Genomic DNA, 22,738 nt, shown 5'->3' on the forward strand with positions numbered 1-22,738 from the left:
GTGTTTCAGCCTGGGGCTGGAATGACGACATTCTGTTTTTTCCCGGGCTCTGAGAGCCTATGGAAGACGTGGGAAGTGTCACGTTAGAGCAGAGATCCTTAGTAAATGATAGAGATGGCAAAGAAGTTCCAGAAATGGTCAGACAGGCCACTTCCTGTAAAGGAATCTCTCAGGTTTTGACCTGCCATTTGAGTTCTGTTATACTCACAGACACCATTCAAACAGTTTTAGAAAATTTAGGGTGTTTTCTATCCATATGCAATAAGTATATGCATATTCTAGTTACTGAGTAGGAGTGGTAACCAGATTAAATCGGGTATGTTTTTTATCCAGCCGTGTCAATGCTGCCCCCTAGCCCTAACAGGTTAAATAGTACCCACAAAACACCAGTCTCAATGTCTACACTGAAGAGGTGACTCTGGGATGATGGCCTTCTAGGCAGAGTTGCAAAGAAAAAGCCATATCTCAGACTGGCCAATAAAAATAAAAGATTAAGATGGGCAAAAGAACACTGTTTGATATTTTAATGGACAAAAGAATGTGCTTTTCTTTCAAAAACAAGGACATTTCTAAGTGACCCCTAACTTTTGAACGGTAGTGTGTGTATATATATATATTTTCTTTTTACATTGTTTGCAAACTGATATGTGACATGTATTAATGCCAAAATAACATGCGAAACAGGCAACCCCCTTGTTTTATTATTTTTGTTTTCTGAAAATCTGGGGCTCTGCCGCACCTGCCCTGAATGACAGGTTGCCACTGGTACAGTCAAAGTGATTTGAAATGATATGGAATGACCCTGAACTGAGGGAAATGTGCGAGGTATCTGGGCTGATAATTCCATTGAATCCAGCTATTGGCCTCATACGCTAGTTATCTTCTTGGTGAGGGTTTGTAATGTCGCCACGGTTGGGTGTGTACAGCATACAGACTGGAAACGGGAATTGGTTAGAAGCATGGTTGTTATGTTTTCTCCTCCAGGTATATTTCTCTTTCTCAGATGAACTGATATGTTGTTTCTGTGTTCATGAAATCCCCAGAACATCTGAACTAGAGCAATAATGATAAATATTACAATACGTTTATTACATTAATGTGCACCACATTTTGTGTATTGTATTTTTTTATGATCCTTTAAACTACTACTAGTTTGATTGTAAGCATCAATTGTCCCATTTAATAATCACACCTATTAGCAAACATATTTAATTTCAAACTTCACATTTCTATGGTACAGGCGCGATATCAGCAAAATGCCTGCGTTAAGTTTAGATAATTTTCCTTTTATCATCCCAGCTCTAATCTGAACACTCATTGATTCTTTTCAGGGATTGTTTACAAATACAAATAACGAATTTTCTCTTGTTGCCTAGTGATCGCACGTACAGTGCGTTCGGAAAGTATTCAGACCCCTTGATTTTTTTCCCCTCATTTTGTTACGTTTCACCAGTATTCTAAAATGGATTAAATTATTTTTTCCCTCATCAATCTACACACAACACCCCATAATCACAAAAACAAAAGCAGTTTTTGGGGAATTTTAGCAAATGTATTAAAAATATAGAACAAATACCTTATTTACATAAGTATTCAGATCCTTTGCTATGAGACTCGAAGTTGAGCTCAGGTGCATTGTTGCATCCTTGAGATGTTTCTACAACTTGATTGGAGTCCACCTGTGGTAAATTCAATTGATTGGACATGATTTGGAAAGGCACACACCTGTCCTGTCTTGGTCCCACAGTTGACAGTGCACGTTAGAGCAAAAACCAAGCCATGAGGTTGAAGGAATTGTCTGTAGAGCTCCGAGACAGGATTGTGTCGAAGCACAGATCTGGGGAAGGGTATCAAAACATTTCTGCAGCATTGAAGGTCCCCAAGAACACAGTGGACTCCATCATTCTTAAATGGAAGAAGTTTGGAGCCACTAAGACTCTTCCTAGAGCTGGCTGCCCGGCCAAACTAAGCAATCGGGGGAGAAGGGCCTTGGTCAGGGAAGTGACTAAGAAACTGATTTTCACTCTGACAGAGCTCCAGAGTTCCTCTGTGGAGATGGGAGAACCTTCCAGAAGGACAACCATCTCTGCAGCACTCCACCAATCAGGCCTTTATGGTAGAATGGTCAGGCGGAAGCCACTTCTCAGTAAAAGGCACATGACAGTCCGCTTGTAGTTTGCCAAAAGGCACCTAAAGACTCTCATACCATGACAAACAAGATTCTCTGGTCTGATGAAACCAAGATCGAACTCTTTGGCCTGAATGCCAAGTGTCACGTCTGGAGGAAACCTGGTACCATCCCATTGGTGAAACATGGTGGTGGCAGCATGTTTTTCAGCGGCAGGGACTGGGAGACTAGTCAGGATTGAGGGAAAGATGAATGGAGCAAAGTACAGAGATATCCTTGATGAAAACCAGCTCCAGAGCGCTGAGGACCTCAGACTGGGGCGAAGGTTCATCTTCCAACAGGACAACGACCCAAAGCACACAGCCAAGACAACGCAGGAGTGGCTTCGGAAAAGTCTCTGAATGTCTTTGAGTGGCCCAGGCAGAGCCTGGACTTGAACCTGGTCGAACATCTCTGGAGAGACCTGAAAATGGCTGTGCAGCAATGCTCCCCATCCAACCTGACAGAGCTTGAGGGGATCTGCAGAGAAGAATGGGAGAAACGCCCCAAATACAGGTGTACCAAGCTTGTAGCATCATACCCAAGAAGACTCCAGGTTGTAATCGCTGCCAAAGGTGTTTCAACAATGTCCTGATTAAAGGGTCTGTGTACTTATGTAAATGTGAAATTTCCATTATATATTTGCTATAAATTTGCTAAAATGTATAAAAACCTGTTTTTACCACAGGTGGAATCAGGTGCACCTGAGCTCAACTTCGAGTCATATAGCAAAGGGTCTGAATACTTATGTAAATGAGGCATTTGTTTTATATTTTTAATACATTTGCTAAAATTCCCCAAAAACGGTTTGTTTTGTCATTATGGGGTATTGTGTGTAGATTGGTGAAGGAAAAAATATGTTAAATACATTTTAGAATAATTCTGTAACATAACAAAATGTCAAGGGGTCTGAATACTTTCCGAATGCACTTTAATTGTTTCGACACACATTCTGTATGTACATACAACCATTGCAATCACATTTCAAGACAGTCACAGATGCTCTCTTGTATTGCCTCATTCTTGCCTTGTTCTATTCATATATTGGAATTGCACAATATCAGTTTCAGTTTCTCCCAGCGGATGCATGAAGTTTTCTATGTAAGGGAGGTGCTGAAGAGTAAACAGTCATCTGAATGAGAACACAGGAGGAGAACACAGTGTCTCTCTTAAAAAGGTTAGGGGTGCCTGCTTGGCTGCTTGGAGGAGATTGGGAGAGAATCCACTCCTCAGTCCTGGTCTAATTAGCCACCCAGCAGTGTCCAGCCCCAGACCCATACCAAGCCCCTGCACCAGCCCAGCTGGACCCAGACTCTCTCTCTCTCTGTCTGGTCCAACACATAACCGGCTGGCTGGCTCCTCTCTGATAGTCTTTTAACAGGAGAGGAGATTCAGGTATTCTGCACATGTACCTAATTACCCACTGGCCACAGTCCAAATACATTATTCACAAGGCTTCCCTGGATCCACCCTGAATAATTAATAGAATACATTTGAATGACCTCCCCATTGGCAAAGCATCAAATACCTTATTTATTTTTCCTCAGACTTTTGTGTTGCGGAGTAGGAGTTTTCACATTTTCTTGCCCAGGGACCCCTGCCCAGGAAAGGCAGTGACCCAGGGACACCCATCACACAGTGCATTTGGAAAGTATTTAGACCCCTTGACTTTTCCACATTTTGTTACGTAACAGCCTTATTCTAAAATAGATTTAACAAAAAAATAGTCCTCATCAATTTACACACAATACCCCATAATGAAAAACATCCCCACAGTATGATGCTGCCACCACCATGCTTCACTGTAGGGATGGTATTGGCCTGGTGTTGAGCAGTGCCTGGTTTCCTGCAGACGTAACTCTTGGCATTCAGGCCAAAGAGTTCAATCTTGGCTTCATCAGACCGGAGAATCTTGTTTCTCATGGTCTGAGAATCCTTTAGGTGCCTTTTGGCAAACTCCAAGCGGGCTGTCGTGCCTTTTACTTATGAGTGGCTTCAATCTGGCCAATCAACCGTGAAGGCCTGATTGGTGGAGTGACCAGTTTTCGCTTTGTCATTATGGGGTATTGTGTGTAGATTGATGAGGAAATCTGTTTTATTTATTGCATTTTAGAATAAGGCTGTAACGTAACAAAATGTGGATAAAGTCAAGGGGTCTGAATACTTTCTGAATGCACTGTACATCAGATAGGTGCAGTGAAATGTGTTGTTTTACAGGGTCAGCCATAGTATTTTTTTATTTAACCTTTTAACTAGGCAAGTCAGTTAAGAACAAATTGTTATTTACAATGACGGCCTACCCCGGCCAAACCCGGACGACACTGGGCCAATTGTGCGCTGCACTATGGGACTCCCAATCATGGCCGGTTGTGATACAGCCTGGAATCGAACCAGGGCCTGTAGTGAAGCCTCTAGCACTGAGATGCAGTGCCTTAGACCGCTGCACCACTCAGGTAGTATTACAACACCCCTGGAGCAAATTTGGTTGAAGAGCCTTGCTCAAGGGCACATCAACAGCTTTTTTCACCTTGTTGGCTCGGGTATTTGAACCAGCGACCTTTCGGTTACTGGCCCAACGCTCTAAATGATTGGCTACCTGCCACCCAGACCTGGGTTATTGTGGCCAGCAGATGATGATGATGGGAGGGGAGGAATGCATTTATCTGTTCTCTAAATGATGTACTTCCTCCTCCCAGTGAGGACTGGACAGGTCCAGTGTCCAGCAGCATCATGGATGTCCAGTCAGATCTCTGCAGCTCGGCCATAATGGGCACTCCTCGCCTCAGCTAATCCCATCATCTGCCATGTCATTGCCAGCAATTTTCGGGTTAAAATGAAATACATGAATCATAAATTCTAATGTGTTGTCTATCGGGTATCATCATGACATGAAATTAGATAATCAGGTTTAGAGTAGAATGGTTTGTATATCCATGTATGCATCCATTTGAGTAGTTTCTATGTTGTAGAAACATCTCAACGATGATCAATGGAAACAAAGGGTCTGAATACTTATGTAAATAAGGTATTTGAGCTTTATTTTGAATGCATTTGCAAACATTTCTAAAAAACGGTTTTCACTTTGTCATTATGGGGTACTGTGTATAGATTGATGAGAAAAACAAAGATTTAATCCGTTTTTGAATAAGGCTGTAACGTCACAATGTGGAAAAAGTGAAGGGGTCTGAATACTTTCCGAATGCACTGTATGTTAGCAAAAAATATGAATAATCACGTCTTGTCAGCTGAATAATAATAGCAAGTACTGTAGTAATCAACATTTTAAAATACTAGATTTGGTAGATAGTTTCATTATTTTGACAATTCATTGGAAGAGGAAACTAACATAGTCCATTAGCTATAAAGGTAATGGTATGGAGAGGCAGAGAGAGACACACACCTGCATGTGAGTTCTCACATTTTTCAACATGTTTTTTTTTTTACAAAAGGATAGATTTGGAGTTAGATAAACTTGGATTTTTCATCAGGGACATATGCAGAATGCTACCCTCCACAGCATGGCCTTCGCTCCAGATAAAAACTCCAAACCTACAACCTAAGTTTGGTCAAAATTAACTGGATAGATTACTGCTACCAAGGTTTCCTGCCTTCTAGGCAGAGTTGCAAAGAAAAAGCCATATCTCAGACTGGCCAATAAAAATTAAATATTAAGATGGGCAAAAGAGCACAGACATTGGACAGAAGAACTCTGTCTAGAAGGCCAGCATCCCGGAGTCGCCTCTTCACTGTTGATGTTGAGACTGGTGTTTTGTGGGTACTATTTAATGAAGCTGCCAGTTGAGGACTTGTGAGGCGTCTGTTTCTCAAACTAGACACTCTAATGTACTAGTCCTCTTGCTCAGTTGTGCACCGGAGCCTCCCACTCCTTTTTCTATTCCGGTTAGAGCCAGTTTGCGCTGTTTTGTGAAGGGAGTAGTACACAGCGTTGTATGAGATCTTCAGTTTCTTGGCAATTTCTCACATGTAATAGCATTCGTTTCTCAAACAAGAATAGACTGACAAGTTTCAGAAGAAAGTTATTTGTTTCAGGCCATTTTGAGCCTGTAATCGAACCCAAAAATGCTCCAGATACTCAAGTAGTCTAAAGAAGGCCAGTTTTATTGCTTTAATCAGAACAACAGTTTTCAGCTGTGCTAACATATAGTTGAAGTCAGAAGTTTACATACACTTAGGTTGGAGTCATTAAAATTAGTTTTTCAACCACTCCACAAATTTCTTGTTAACAAACTATAGTTTTGGCAAGTCGGTTAGGACATCTACTTTGTGCATGACACAAGTCATTTTTTCCAACAATTGTTTACAGACAGATTATTTCACTTATAATTCACTGTATCACAATTCCAGTGGGTCCGAAGTTTACATACACTAAGTTGACTGTGGGAAAATGAGAAAATCAAAAGAAATCAGCCAAGACCTCAGAAAAAATTCACCCAATTTATTGTGGGAAGCTTGTGGAAGGCTACCTGAAATGTTTGACCCAAGTTAAATAATTTAAAGGCAATGCTACCAAATACTAATTGATTGTATGTAAACTTCTGACCCACTGGGAATGTAATGAAAGAAATAAAAGCTGAAATAAATCATTCTCTCTACTATTATTCTGACATTTCACATTCTTAAAATTAAGTGGTGATCCTAACTGACCTAAGACAAGGAATATTTACTAGGATTAAATGTCAGGAATGGCGAAAAACGGAGTTTAAATGTATTTGGCTAAGGTGTATGTAAACTTCCGACTTCAACTGTTACTGCAAAAGGGTTTTCTTAAAATTAAATAAAAAATCTGCCGTTTCCAGCTACAGTAGTCATTTACAACGTTAATAATGTCTACACTGTATTTCTGATCAATTTGATGTTATTTTAATGGACAAAAAATTGTATTTTCTTTCAAAAACAAGGACATTTCTAAGTGACCTCAAACTTTTGAACGGTAGTGTGAATATATATTTTTTATCCCAGCCCCTGTCCCCAGGAGGCCCTTTGCCTTTTGGTAGGCCATCATTGTAAATAAGAATTTGTTCTTAACTGACTTGCCTAATTAAATAAAGGTTGAATAAAAATGTAATTAAGGTGTCTTGGCGGCGTGGAGAAAATGTAGCTTTTCTTTAGCAAATTTCCAGCAATTTTATGAATTTTGCCATGGCTAATGCTGTGTTCCTCTGGTCAAACATTCTACAAATTAATGGGAATGCGCCCTGAATGCCCAATTTGAGGAATTTTCAATTCTCCTGACTGTCTTGCAAAATAAATATGAGATGAAGTATACATTATTACAGTTAAGCAGCCTTAAACAGTCTCACAAAGTAAGGCACAAAGTAGGGCTGTTGTAGTATTTGTCAGTCTGAGTAGGGGATAGTTTCAGTTTGTGACTGGATCGGGTAGATCTGACACTGACATGGCATCTCATCAGAGGCAGCCATTTGTTGTAATCCTGGGATTTTGCAAGTTTCTGGACAAAGGATCTGCAGGGGTGGGTTGAAGTGGTGAAGATGGTTCATCATGAAGAGCCTTTGGTGGTAATGTCAGAGATCTCTGTGTGTGTGTGTCCCATTTTAGGTTGACTTGGAATATCACACTGAGTGCTTTGATGCTGGACACCACCTAAAGTGTGTGGCCGTAGATGGATAATGGCGGAGGTTGGTCAGGATTGTGGCTGAAACAGGTGTACATGACTTTGCATTTTGTTGGATTGAGGTTCATCTTGTGTTTTTCTGACCAGTCAGCTAGTTGGTTGAGGTCCTGCTGTATGGTTGTTGTGTCACATACAGTACCAGTCTAAAGTTTTGGACACACCTATTCAAGGGTTCTTATTTATTTTTTACTATTTTCTACATTGTAGAATAACAGTGAAGACATCAAAATTATGAAATAACACATATGGAGTCATGTAGTAACCAAAAAAAGTGTTAAATCAAAATATATTTTATATTTGAGATTCTTCCAAGTAGCCACCCTTTGCCTTGATGACAGCTTTGCACACTCTTGGCATTCTCTCAAACAGCTTCACGAGGAATTATTTTCAAACAGTCTTGAAGGAGTTCCCGCAAATGCTGAGCACTTGTTGGCTGCTCTTCCTTCACTCTGTGGTCCAACTCATCCCAAACCATCTCAATTGGGTTGAGGTCAGGTGATTGTGGAGGCTAGGTTATCTGATGCAGCACATCTTATGCAGCACTCCATCACTCTCCTTCTTGGTCAAATAGCCCTTACACTGCCTTGAGGTGTGTTGGGTCATTGTCCTCTTGAAAAACAAATGATAGTCTTACTAAGCGCAAACCAGATCGAATGGCGTATCGCTGCAGAATGCTGTGGTAGCCATGCTGGTTAAGTGTGCCATGAATTCTAAATAAATCACCGTTAGTGTCACCAGCAAAGCACCCCCACACCATCACACCTCCTCCTCCATGCTTCACGGTGGGAACCACACATGCAGAGATCCATTCACCTACTGCGTCTCACAAAGACACGGCGGTTGGAACCAAAAATCTCAAATTTGGACTCATCAGACCAAAGGACAGATTTCCACCGGTCTTATGTCGATTGCTTGTGTTTCTTGGCCCAAGCAATTCTCTTCTTCTTATTGGTGTCCTTTTTAGTTGTGGTTTCTTTGAAGTAATTCGACCATGAAGGCCTGATTCACGCAGTCTCCTCTGAACAGTTGATGTTGAGATGTGTCTGTTACTTGAACTCTGAAGCATTTATTTGTGCTGCAATTTCTGAGGCTGGTAACTCTAATAAACGTATCCTATGCAGCAGAGGTAACTCTGGGTCTTCCTTTCCTGTGGCGGTCGTCATGAGAGCCAGTTTCATCATAGTGCTTGATGGTTTTTGTGACTGCACTTGAAGAAACATTCAAACTTCTTAATATTTTCCGGATTGACTGTCCTTCATGTCTTAAAGTAATGATGGACTGTCGTTTCTCTTTGCTTATTTGAGCTGTTCTTGTCATAATATGGACTTGGTCTTTTACCAAATCTTCTGTATACCAACCCTACCTTATCACAACACAACTGATTGACTCAAAAGCATTAAAAGGAAAGAAATTCCACAAATAACATTTTAACAAGGCACACCTGTTAATGGAAATGCATTCCAGGTGACTAACTCATGAAGCTGTTTGAGAGAATGCCAACAGTGTGCAAAGCTGTCATCAAGGCAAAGGATGGCTACTTTGAAGAATATAATATCTAAAATATATTTTGATTTGTTTAACACTTTTTTGGTTACTACATGATTCCATATGTGTTTTGATGTCTTCACTATTATTCTACAATGTAGAAAATAGTAAAAATAAAGAAAAACCCTGGAATGTGTCCAAACTTTTGACTGGTACTGTATGTGTATCGCTTCGGTGAGGTTTAGGTCATCCACAAAGGCCCAGGAGTTGGATAGAGTACCCTCTGATGCGTCATTTTCATCCCGCTGTGTTTCGCTGCTAAAACGAGTTTTGTTAAGCTGATCAGATGAATACATTACTTCAATCTACTTTTGAATACGCTGTTAACATTTTAAGCACATTCAAATCCATGTCTTAAACGTTTCTATGCTTCGAAATAGCAAAGAAACGTGTAAACTGAACATTAACTTACATTTCAGATCGCAAAGTGAGCTCCTATGCAGCTATTATCACATAATTAATGTGCAAATCAGTTCAATACATACATTGGCTCAGCTGGCTGGCATGTTTTTCTTTTGAGCTTCACTCACATCGTCTTGTCTTACACTAACATATGCTATTAGTCCTTTTATGATCTCCCTTCCTCCACCACATGGCATAGGTGTAGCTCAGTACTACAGGGTGTAGTACACGTGTGGTTAATATAATGAATATCATTAATTAAATGAACACCCTGTGAACCAACCAGGCAATATTTAAACGTTGCTCTTTTTGTGGAACAGGTGTGTCATGAACTTGTTTATTTTATTGAATATACCCACATGGCAGTTATAGACTGAAATATATGGGTATAGGCTAACATCAACACATAAACAATAAAATACAATTTAGTTGCGAAAACAGAAGTAAAGTACATCATTTGAGAGAGGGGGATCCTTAGAGTCTTGACAGAAGTAGAGGATGGGTGATTTATTTATATTTTCTGGCGTGTGGGATAGAGGAGGTGGGTGCCACGGGTGGTTCTGCCCGTAACTTTCCCTCGACAAGCAGCCAGTGTCAGAAGGGGGACTTGAAGAGGGAGGTCGCATAGTGCAGGCACAGCTGCTCTTGGAGTGTTTGCAGTGCTAGTGTATGTAGTGCATCTATCTCACTGTGCCCAGGATGATAAGGCAAACACAGTTTGTTAGCAGATTTAGATGAAACAACATGCCAATAACAGTAGCTGTAGATAATGTAATGAAAGTGGGGTGTTGGAGGGTGGTTGGTTATGAGGACATCAGGTGGATCCAGGTTTGGGAAAGGGATATGGTAGGCTTCTTGGAGCATGGCAGAACCCCTACTGTAGCTCCTGGAGAACAGGAGCAGAGTAGTAAGGGAAGAGGCAGAGGTGTAGAAGGATGCAGAAAGCAAACACACAGGTTACAGGTAGATCAGGGGCGCGTTCAGCAGGACTCAACGTTTTGGAAGGTTCAGATAGAAATATATGTTATATAGAACCAACATGCCTCTCCAACATGTAGAACATCCCAGTCCTTGGAGGCAGTAGTAAGTACACTCACATACGCTGGGCAACAGTAGCTCCATCTTGCCCTCTGATAGACCAGGTAGAATTGTCACCATATTGCTTACACCTATCGAACCCGCTCAGGTCAACACAAGTGCATAGGGTGTAAGGGCTAGGGGTTGATTTGGGATTTAGGGATAGGCTCTTTCTGAATTTGTCTGTTTTCGATTCCTCACGTCCTCTCGCTTCGCCCCCTTATCAACATGGATTGGAGGAGAATATCTGAGGTTCCTCCCCTCAAACATTCTCCTCCAATGCATTCTGAGGAGGTGAAGAGAGAGGATACGAGGGAGAAAAATAAAATAAGAGCCACATAATCACATAATTACTGACTGCTGTTGCACATCAGGTTGCAGGAGAATGAGGAAAAACTCCTGTGCACATGCGCAGATGCTTACCATTATCTGTATGGGTGCTGACAAGTGTAGCCATTTACTTTTCCCTCAGTTTGCAATATCTCACACTACAGCTTGTGGTCACGTCATATCACTGAGTCTGCATTTAAGTATATGCAAAATGTACATAAACACATGCATTCACTGACTCGTTTATCAGATGACTGCAGAATTTGGCAAGCTCTAGCAACGGCCCTAATGACGGACACTAATAGCTAATTGAATCCCATTGTGACGCGGGGGTGGACACATTTTGGCAAGTGGACACTATTTGGCATGACATGCCCACTTAGAATGTTCACTCTAATGACTGTGCTTTCTTCCATATTAAAGGGATAGTTTGAGATTTTGGCGATGAAGCCATTTGTCTTCTTCCCTAGAGTCAGATGAACAGGAACAGCTAGTATAGTTAGCATTGGCTCGTGAAACTACCTCAAACTTCCTTCATACTGGATACAAAGACATAATCTACAAAATAGCTTCCAATACTCTACTCAGACTGCATCCAGTTTGCTATCACAGTGCCATCCGTTTTGTTACCAAATCACCTTATACCACCCACCACTGCGACCTGTACGCTCTAGTCGGCTGGCCCTCGCTATATATTCGTCGCCAAACCCACTGGTTCCAGGTCATCTATAAGTCTTTGCTAGGTAAAGCCCCGCCTTATTTCAGCTCACTGGTCACCATAGCAACACCCACCCGTAGCACGCGCTCCATCAGGTATATTTCACTGGTCATCCCCAAAGCCAACACCTAATTTGGCTGCCTTTCCTTCCAGTTCTCTGCTGCAAATGACTGGAACGAATTGCAAAAATCACTGAAGCTGGAGACTTACATTTCCCTCACTAACTTTAAACATCAGCTATCTGAGCAGCTAACCAATTGCTGCATCTGTACATAGTCCATCTGTAAATAGCCCATCCAATCTACCTACCTCATCCCCATATTGTTTTTATTTACTTTTCTGCTCTTTTGCACACCAGTATTTCTACTTGCACATCATCATCTGCTCATTTATCACTCCAGTGTTAATCTGCTAAATTGTAATTCTTCGCTACTATGGCCTATTTATTGCCTACCTCCTCATGCCTTTTGCACACACTATATATAGACTTTCTTCTACTGTGTCCTTGACTTGTTTATTGTGTTATTGGCTTGTTTATTGTTTATTCCATGTTATTCCATGTGTAACTCTGTGTTGTTGTCTGTGTCACACTGATTTGCTTTATCTTGGCCAGGTTGCAGTTGTAAATGAGAACTTGTTCTCAACTAGCCTACCTGGTTAAATAAAGGTGAAATAAAAGAAGAATAAAAAAATAATGGTATCCATGGTGGTATTCTGTTGCAGTTAGCGATGTTCATAAAATGTATAATTTTTCACACAAATCCCCAAAATAATTTGTCCAAAAACATTTTAGAAAATGTGCGGACCCCCTGAAGTACCTTAGTGGACCCCAGTTCGAAAATCCCTGTTTCTTAAGTAATTACTTGTTGCACAGATATTCACAGCCTCATTATCTTCATAAGTTATATCTGTCCTTGTAGTTTTATACAGTTATTAGTCAAGCCAAAGATGATGGGAGATTGACAACTGTTCGGCTTTCCCATCTCAAAGGTTGCTTGCAAATTCCATCTAAGCGTTGTGAGACGACAGGGTATTCTAGCTATTGTCTGGTTTGCACGTTCACTACGGTATTTTTCAAACAAACTACAAACATTACAAATCGTTCAGTGAAGTGAATTGTCAGAGTGTGGGGAGTAGCATCTCACTCTGGGTTTGCTAGCCTCAGCTTGGCAGAGATAAAGTTTGTGCATGTTGTGCATTCAGAGCATAAAGTATGTCTTATTGTTATGATGACTCCCCTCAGCAGTCTGACGTAGCAGCATCTCTGTTTTAGTTTTTTAGTTGGTCTCTGTTGGTCTCACTTCATATAAATGTACACCTGGACCTGTGTCCTTTAGAAAACCAACCTACATCAGCTCTGAGTTGAAATGCCAATGCAGTCGTGTGCTTATACAGGAGGGATTGACTCAAGTGAATTGATGCAGTTTGAAGCGCCAATGGGTTTTTGACAGGGAATGTAAATGAATGGAAGTACTGTACAGCCAGCCCTCTCGCAGAGCGGTGTCTTTTGAGACTGTTTCATATGTCTCTTTGATGTGTGGCCCCTCTGCACTGAGAGAACCATTTCTGCTGTCTGATATGTTATGACATGTTCTAGGTGTGATATCTCTCTGTTAGGCTGTTTGTGGCTGCGTGCGTGCCTGTGTGCGTTTGTGCCTCAGTGCTGGTGTGTGTGTGTGTGTGTGTGTGTGTGTGTGTGTGTGTGTGTGTGTCTTCACACTTGTCCTCTATACCAACATGTCTGACCTTCATAATTAAAACATCCGAAAATACCAGGGCAACACAGTGAGTTAGCAGTCAGTTAGCAAATAAAAGACACATTGTACTTACAGTAAATGTATCATGCATGAGCGGCGAAGGCTTCTTAGATTCTTTCAGAACAACACTGCCTTTGCTTTGCCTGCCGCCGTAGCAGAAAGAAGCTCTGCAGTTGACACTCCAAATTGCATCTGCGGCACGCCTTGTGGCTGTTGATTGTATGTAATTAAGTTTTCCTCCTCTGCAATGAAGGGATGTTTTTTTTTAATCTCCCACTGACACACATGGTGGGAAGAAGGCCAGAGGAGGATGCCGTGAGGGGGTCTAAAAATGCAACTCTTATTTGCATTCAGTGTAAATGGATGCATTACTCTTCCCACCAACTGTATCTAACGTATTGCAGTAAGATCAGTTTTTTTTATGTAAGTTGTCATACTGTACAGTCTCTTCGGAAAGTATTTTTAGACCCCTTGACTTTTCCACATTTTGTTATGTTGCTGCCTTATTCTAAAATGGATTACATGAAGAAAAAATATCCGCAGCAATCTACACACAGTACCCCATAATGACAAAGCGAAAACAGGCTGTTAGAAATGTTTGCATAAAATAATTAGACTCCAAATTGAACTCAGGTGCATCCTGTTTCCATTGATCATCCTTGAGGTTTCTACAACTTGATTGGAGTCCACCTGTGGGACCTTCAATTGATTGGACATGATTTGGAAAGGCACACACCTGTCTATATAAGGTCCCACAGTTGACAGTGTATATCACAGCAAAAACCATGTCATGAGCTCGAAGGAATTGTCCGTATAGCCACTCCTCAGTAAAAGGCACAATGCAGCCCGCTTGGAGTTTGCCAAAAGGTACCCAAAGACTCTCAGACCATGAGGAACAAGATTCTCTGGTCTGATGAAACCAAGATTGAACTCTGTCCTGAATGCCAAGCGTCACGTCCGGAGGAAACCTGGCACCATCCCTATGGTGAAGCATCATGCTGTGGGGATGTTTTTCAGCTGCAGGGTCTGGGAGACTAGTCAGGATCGAGGCAAAGATGAACGGCGCAAAGTATAGAGAGATCCTTGATGAAAACCTTCTCCAGAGCGCTCATGACATGACTGGGGCGAAGGTTCATCGTCCAACAGGACAACGACCCTAAGCACACAGCCAAGACAACGCAGGTGTGGCTTCTCCACAAGTCTCTGAATGTCCTTGAGTGGCCCAGCCAGAGCTTGGACTTGAACCCAATCGAACATCTCTGAAGAGACCACCTTAAAATGGCTGTGCAGCGACGCTCCCCATCCAACCTGACAGAGCTTGAGGGGATCTGCAGAGAAGAATGGGAGAAACTCCCCAAATACAGGTGTGCCAAGCTTGTAGCGTCATACCCAAGAAGACTCTAGGCTGTAATCGCTGCCAAAGGTGCTTCAACAAAGTACTGAGTAAAGGGTCTGAATTCCTATGTAAGTGTGTTATTTCAGTTTTTTATTTTGTATAAATTTGCTAAACTTGTTTTTGTTTTGTCATTACAGGGTATTAATGAGGAAAAAATAACGCGTTAAACAATTTTAGAATAAGGCTAACGTAACAAAAAGTCAAGGGGTCTGAATACTTTCCGAATGCACAGTATAAATGTTGTTTTTTGATGCCGGCATCTTGTTACTTTAGTCATGCTTTCTATCACAGATGAGCAACCCTCATTTGGATGAATAATGCAGCACCTATGGCTGCAACATGTCTGCTTTGTTGAGTGCAGTTGCAGCATTACCTTACTCAGGAGCTCCTCTCCTGAGGTCTTAACACTGTTCACTATCTGTTCTATGTCGTCCCTCTCTCTCCAGGAGAATGAGCTTCAAGATGTTCTCCAGGAGAAGAAGCACTTGAGTCTCCACTTGTTCAACAATAGCCAGAACACAGTCCAATATGAACAGGTAGGTAGTGTAGAAGAGAGCCACACTGAGCTGCTGTGGATTATGACTGCACAATGAAACCCTTCCCTTATCTGCACACACCATCTTAGGGGTTCACTCCATTTTCACTCTGCCCTTCCTCTCTCTCCTGTTACATATACTGAACAAAAATATAAATGCAACATATAAAGTGTTGGTCCCATGTTTGAGCTGAAATCAAATGTTCCATACGCACAAAAAGATTATTGTAGTCAAATTTTGTGCACAAATTAGTTTACATCCTTGTTAGTGAGCGTTTCTCCTTTGCCAACATAATCCATCCACCTGACAGGTGTGGCACATCAGGAAGCTGATTAAACAGAATGATCATTATACAGGTGCACCTTGTGCTGGAGACAAAAGCCACTCTAAAATGTGCAGCTTTGTGACACAACAGTGCCACAGATGTTTTAAGTTGAGGTGACGTGCAATTGGCATGCTTACTGCAGGATCATCCACCAGAGCTGTTGCCAGAGAATTTAATGTTAATTTCTTTACCATAAGCCGCCTCCAACATCATTTTAGAAAATTTGGCAGTACGTCCAATCAGCCTCATAACGGCAGACCACGTCTAACCACGCCAGCCTAGGACCTCCACATCCGGCTTCTTCACCTGCAGGCCCAGCCACCCGGAAAGCTGATGAAAATGAGGAGTATTTGTAATAAAGCCATTTTGTGGTGAAACTCATTATTTTTGTCTGGACCTGGCTCCCCAGTGGGTGAGCCTGGCTCCCAAGCTGGTGGGCCTATGCCCTCCCAGGCCCACCCATGGCTGTGCCCCTGCCCAGTCATGTGAAATCCATAGATTAGGGCCTAATGAATTTATTTAAATTGACTGATTTCCTTACATGAACTGTAACTCAGAAAAATCATTGAAATTGTTGCATGCTGCGTTAATATTTTTGTTCAGTATAGATGAATGTGTATCTTTTTTATTTATTTTATTTCACCTTTATTTAAACAGGTAGGCCAGTTGATATTTACCATTTCTCATTTACAACTGCGACCTGGCCAAGATAAAGCAAAGCAGTGCAACACAAACAACAGAGTTACACACAGAATATACAAACGTACAGTCAATAACATAATATAAAAAAATCTATATACAGTGTGTGCAAATGAGGTAAGATTAGGGAGGTATAGCAATAAATAGGCCGTAGTAGCGAAGATACTACGGGAGATATGAGTCTCCAGCTTCAGTGATTTTTGCAATTCGTTCCAGTCATTGGCAGCAGAGAACTGGAAGGAAAGGCGGCCAAAGGAGGAGTTGGCTTTGGGGGTGACCAGTAAAATATACCTGCTGGAGCGCGTGCTACGGGTGGGTGCTGCTATGGTGACCAGTGAGCTGAGATAAGGCGGGGCTTTTAAAGGAAAAATCCACTCAAACTATATGTTGGTATTTTTGTCATTAGTTCACTATTAATGCAAAACATTTTGGGACTGTATCAACAGTGGACTAATGAAAAATAGTTTTTGAGTGGATTTTTCCTTTAAGCGCAGTGCTGATGTTGAAGCTGCTAGTGTCTCCAGCCTCATCTGGATCATGGGGTGGCAGGTATCCTAGTGGTTAGAGCGTTGGACTAGTAATCGAAAGGTTGCAAGATCGAATCCATGAGCCGACAAGGTAAACATCTGTCAGTCTGCCCCTGAACAAGGCAGTTAACCCACTGTTCCTAGGCCGTCATTGAAAATAAGAATTTGTTCTTAACTTGCCAAGTTAAATAAAGGTACAAAAAATTAAATGGCTAGGACTCTGAGCCTCTGATTGTATTATCACCTTCCTGTTGGCCCCTCACACCTCACAGACCTTCCTTCCTGCCCAGCTGATGACACCAAGACAAGGGAGATCATCAGATCACGCTAGGAAGCATAAAACCTGATTGGCAGGTAGCTGCTGGGAGTCAAGGGAGTTCAGGATTTGAACAGATGATGCTGGTTATTAATGTCTTATCAGGACACTGGGCTCTCAAACAAGTCAGCCATCTGCCAGTGTGATCACTGAGGCTGATATGAGAGCAGCACTTTGCTAGCTGCGTGGGCGGATATTAGACCCCTTGCTACACCTGTACCTCTGCGTTCTGATCATCATCTCTGAGTGGACTAATGAGGAGGGGCGGAGCATGGTAACAACACCTCTCATCAGCCTGTCTGAGTTGGCTCCCCTTCTACACCATACTGTTCAGTCCTATCTGACCACATTAGCTGAGACACAACAATGCCTTTTCTTCCTACTACAGACAGATCCCCCCCCCCCACACACACAGTGTGGAGGTGGACCACTCTGAATGTAGCTCTGTGTGTTGCTGTTGTAACAGTTATGGATGCACTGAGGAAAGGCTCCACTAGTCACCACTACCTTTGTTTGAGAAAATGATCAGGGGATGAGACGGCTTCACTGCTGTCTGTGTGAGTCACAGTATAAATGGTGTGATTGCATGGCAGCCATCCCTTTTCTAGTTGTATTTTACAGGAGCAGTAGCTATAGTAGTACATTAGAAACTTCCTAGTGGGCACATACGTCAGTTCAACGTCTAGTTTTGATTTACATTTGGTTGTCAACTAAAGTGAATTCAATGTGAAATCAACAAGAAATATCACAATCTCATTGGATTTAGGTTCGAAGTTGGGTGGAATAAATACGGAATTCCTTTACGTTGATGATTTTTATCCCCAAATACAATCAGTTTTCCACGTTGATTCAACGTCACCACGTTTAATTTATTGGTTAAAATGACGTGGAAACAACGTTGATTCAACCAATTTTTGCCCAGTGGGTTGATTCATTCAACTCTGTTTCATTGTTGGACAACAACTGAGCAAATGCATAGATACAGTAGTTGATCCCAGACCCAGTTGAATGCTACAGTACACATCTATGACAGTTAGAACATGTTGTTCTGTTACTCCCTCATTATTATACTGTAGCTGCCAGCCAGCCATCCAGCCCTCCTGTCTGCCCATTAAGCACTCTGGCCTGTACCCTGATATCTCCTCCCTTAGAGCAGAGGTGTACGTGTGTGTGTTCTGTTTGTCTCACTGTGGTTCCCCGTGTTGTGTTCTGTGTGATCAGGTGAAGTCAGAGTATGCGCAGCTCAAAGAGACCCTTGGTGCTGTGACTCAGGAGAGAGATTCAGCCCTGCGGGAGAAGACCCAGCTCCAAGGCAAACTGGAGAACCTAGAGCAGGTGCTAAAGGTGAGAGTCTGGAGACACACTGTAGATAACCTTACCTTTTGTCTACTGTATGTTTACTGTATGTCTGTGTACTCCTGTGAATAATGAGAAGCGGAGCCCAAGCTCAGGTTCCTTTACAGAGCCTGATTCTCTGCCAGCCTCTACCCTTTCAGCACCATCACTTCTCTACCTTCCTCTCCTTTCTCCCTCTCTCTAATATCCCTGACCTGTCTGTTGCCTTCCAGTGCCGATGTGGGAGGAAGCTTAACCAGAAGCTGTGAAAGACTAGGAAGCTTGGAGCAGTCGGTCCTCCCCTCTCTTACCCTGGCCCCACCCCCTCCATCCCCTCTCTCCCTCCCCTCCATCCCCTCTCTCCCTCCCCTCCATCCCCTCTCTCCCTCCCCTCCATCCCCTCTCTCCCTCCCCTCCATCCCCTCACTCCCTCCCCTCCATCCCCTCTCTCCCTCCCCTCCATCCCCTCACTCCCCTGCTAGATTGATCAGGTATCACTGCTATGCCCATCTGTATGGGGAGCAGTCCACTGTAGCCCCATTTTGAATGCTTTTCTCCACCGCAGTAGCCATGCTAGCTCTCCTCATTTCTCTGGGCTGCTTTCCTGTGACATGAATGGGCACCTGGCTAGGACCAGTCCAGCGCAATGTGGAATGTGGATGTGCATGAGGCGAGTCTATTGGTTCAGTGGGTATGTGGGACCAGGGGGGTTAGAGAGCCGGGGTAGAGATCACTGTTCATGATGACAATGAAAGGAAAGTAAACTAGTGGATAGATGGGTTGTTCCACGGAATAAGTGCCTTTTGCATCCCTTTGATATTTTAAGTAGAAATTGTGTAGCCATATTGAATTTTAAAAGCATGTTATATTAAATGAAGTGCCCTTTAATATAGACCACATGGAGAATTTAATAAATCAGATTTTTTTAAAGACTTGCTAAAGTGCCAAAATGCATCATTTTGACATGTCCCCTCTGTGCGCTCTGTGACTTCCAGGATGATTTTAACCCACTTAACCCCAAAAGGTCTCCAAGTTTTCACCATTATTGTAAAGCCCTAGTTATTTTGTTGCTTTGACAAATTCCTTTCTGAAGATTATTTGTTTCATGTGATTCATAAAAAATGCAAAATACTATCCCTCATTTTAATGTGAACTCTGTTATGTGGCCTGAACTCTCATTTGATAATGGTGAAACTATTTTACAAAAAAAAACCATTGAACATCTAAAAGTAAAATCATAGCGTGAAGGAGGTGATCTGGTTATAGTCTTTTTTGCCCATTTCCTGGTGTTTTGTGGTGGAAAACTAAGTGGGTCAAGCAAAACACGTCAACCCTGTTACCCATAGATAGACAGGCTAGAATGTTTTAACAACTTAATCTTTTTTTCCAAAACTTGTCTTCAATTGCCCCTCCCTGAGGTACACAACAAGCTTCCATTTCCCCTGTCACAAGAGGATTTATGGCTGATTTAATAGGAAATAATCAACCCTGATACTTTATTTGGCACTTAATAGGTACTAAGTCTTTTATTATTTTTCATTTAACGTCTTTAGATGAGAACGTGTTTTTATTAAGTTGAACATGTGCCCTTTGTGACAGAATGTTAAAATTAAGTGAAATCAAACTTTTTTTTACACATCTCAAAAGGCACCGAATTGGTGGAATGACCCAGATGTATATCGGACGGCATGAAAATGTCCTTTGCTTTCTCCCCTCTATCAACTCTGGAACTCTGATTCTTTACATTTAAATGAAAGCAATACGATAATTGGATGGCACTTTGACATAATGGTTGAGGAAGGCCTTACATTAAGCCTTGGTTTTGTTTGGCTTCTTTTGTTGCTATGGATGACCACGGACAAGTGAGCATGCCTTGGAGTTTGCTAACCCTTTTCATGTAACTTAAAACCATGTATTGATCATGCAAACACAACATTGATGAGGACCGCTCTTCTGTAATGAGACTTCAAACAGAGGTATTGTGTTACCCAAAGGGGACAGCAAACTTAACATGGTTGATTGATGATTGATTGATCATGCACAGCAAAGCTTCTCCAGTTCCTGTCCTTAAACTCTGTTCCAACATACTGTACATTCTAGTATGGATTTGGAAGTTAATATCCAGGATTTGGGAGGTACACCTTAACTTGATCTCTCTAATTTAGATAATTTGATACCAGCTGTAAATTGACATTTGTTTTTGACATTGGTCACATTGGTGTTTTGACAGGCTAACATCTGCCTGAAGTGTGTAAGACTTGGAGGTCCAGTAAAAGCTAGGAGTTTTTTGAGGACAGAGGACTGGAGACTTGTGGTATGTAATCCTGATGTCAAGGGTTTTTAGTTCTACTAACAGCAGCCCTTTCTATGCCCCTCCCCCCACGCCCTCCTTGGACAGCATATGCGCGAGGCTGCAGAGCGGAGGCAGCAGCTAGAGTTGGAGCATGAGCAAGCCTTGGCTGTACTCAATGCAAAGCAGCAGGAAATTGACCTTCTGCAGAAGGTAAGGCACACCAGGTCCCCATGCCATTGCTAGCTGCACGGGGAGGGGGGTGACCCATCTTGTTAGCCCAGTGCTGGGTCAGAGGTCAAAGAGCTTTGCGTTGAGCACTACTACGGTTACAGAGTATCCTCTTAAATCCCCTCCTTCAGATGTCTGTCTGTCTGTCTGTCTGTCTGTCTGTCTGTCTGTCTGTCTGTCTGTCTGTCTGTCTGTCTGTCTGTCTGTCTGTCTGTCTGTCTGTCTGTCTGTCTGTCTGTCTGTCTGTCTGTCTGCCTGCCTGCCTGTCTGCCCCCCAGGCAGTGGCGAGAGAGTCCTGGAGCCAAGTAACTCAGTAACAGGCTCTTACTCTGCTATGGGGAGCAGATTAGCACAGTGAAAACTTAGATCAGACTTGACGTTTTTTGGTGGCTTGCTAAAAGGCTGGCCCGGATGATTTGATGTTTTGCCGGCCTCCTCTGAGCAGAGGAGCTGACGTCAAGCAAGCGCAGCAATTACAGGAGAGTGTGAACGTGATAGGAAGTGTCATATAAACACCTCATCTGGAATCATCAGCCCCTTTCGCTCGCTCTCTTGCTCTCTCTCACGCTCTCTCTCACGCTCGCTCTCTTGCTCTCTCTCACGCTCTCTCTCACGCTCGCTCTCTTGCTCTCTCTCACGCTCTCTCTCGCTCTCTCTGTGTATGTGTCTTGCCGTTTGTGCTGCTTATTTTCAAGTTGGCCATAAATATGCATGCAGTCTCTGTTTTCTCTCAAGGAGCAAAATGAGCTCATTACAGCGTTCTCTTTCTATAGACACTGGCTACTTTCTGCATTCGCTATACAATTAATTGCCTGCGAAGTGGATTCATGAAATTGTAAAGTGTGCAGATGTTCTCCTATTCATGTGGAACGTTAGTTTTCTCAACAGATGTTCCCAGTCACATTAAGTAAACTAGCATGCATTATTTTATGTTGTATTATACAACATGGGTTTATATCACACAAAGATGAATCTTCTAGAATAGCCCTGCAGTCTAGTTTCAGGAGAGCACTACAGATATATATTGAAGATACATTATGAATAGTTTGTTATAATTGTTTGAATGTTTACACACCATTGTTGTCATAAATGGCCTTTGTAACAGCTCAAACAGTGTCTTCCAACTTGTTGAGTGTTTTTCAGTGCTGTCCAGCCAGGTCCCAGTTGTCCAGTTGTAGAGGTCATTTGTTGTGTGTGTGTGCTGAATGGAACACAGCCTCCCCATGTTATGTTTTACAGGCTCAGGTTGAGGCTAAGAAGGAGCATGAGGGTGCCGTCCATCTGTTAGAGGTGAGTGTCGGGGCACTGGGGGGTGACGGGAGGTTGGCTGGCCGTGTTGTCACGTGTGTGTGTGTGTGTGTTTGTGTGTGTGTCTGACATTTTCTACTCCTCTTAACTCTACTAGCTCAGTGTGTGAGACCATGTGCGCTCTGT

The 22,738-nt window shown here is 42.4% G+C and overlaps 1 protein-coding gene across 10 annotated transcripts in view; it reads left to right on the forward strand.

Moving 5' to 3' along the window:
• The window catches only part of LOC106579913 (RIMS-binding protein 2), a 116,901-nt gene that overhangs the window by 62,616 nt on the left and 31,547 nt on the right, over positions 1 to 22,738 (forward strand). For all 10 annotated transcript variants that reach the window (XR_006760884.1, XM_045703078.1, XM_045703079.1 and 7 more), the window contains 4 exons: positions 15,492 to 15,581; positions 18,670 to 18,792; positions 21,182 to 21,286; positions 22,544 to 22,594. Coding sequence is in view for 9 of the 10 variants with exons in the window: in XM_014160272.2 (XP_014015747.2) it covers positions 15,492 to 15,581; positions 18,670 to 18,792; positions 21,182 to 21,286; positions 22,544 to 22,594 (369 nt within the window). In the remaining variant the exon portion in view is untranslated. The remainder of the gene's footprint in view (positions 1 to 15,491; positions 15,582 to 18,669; positions 18,793 to 21,181; positions 21,287 to 22,543; positions 22,595 to 22,738) is intronic.

The sequence above is a fragment of the Salmo salar genome, chromosome ssa20 (genome assembly GCF_905237065.1).
Source record: "Salmo salar chromosome ssa20, Ssal_v3.1, whole genome shotgun sequence".
NCBI classification, from domain to species: Eukaryota; Metazoa; Chordata; class Actinopteri; order Salmoniformes; family Salmonidae; genus Salmo; species Salmo salar.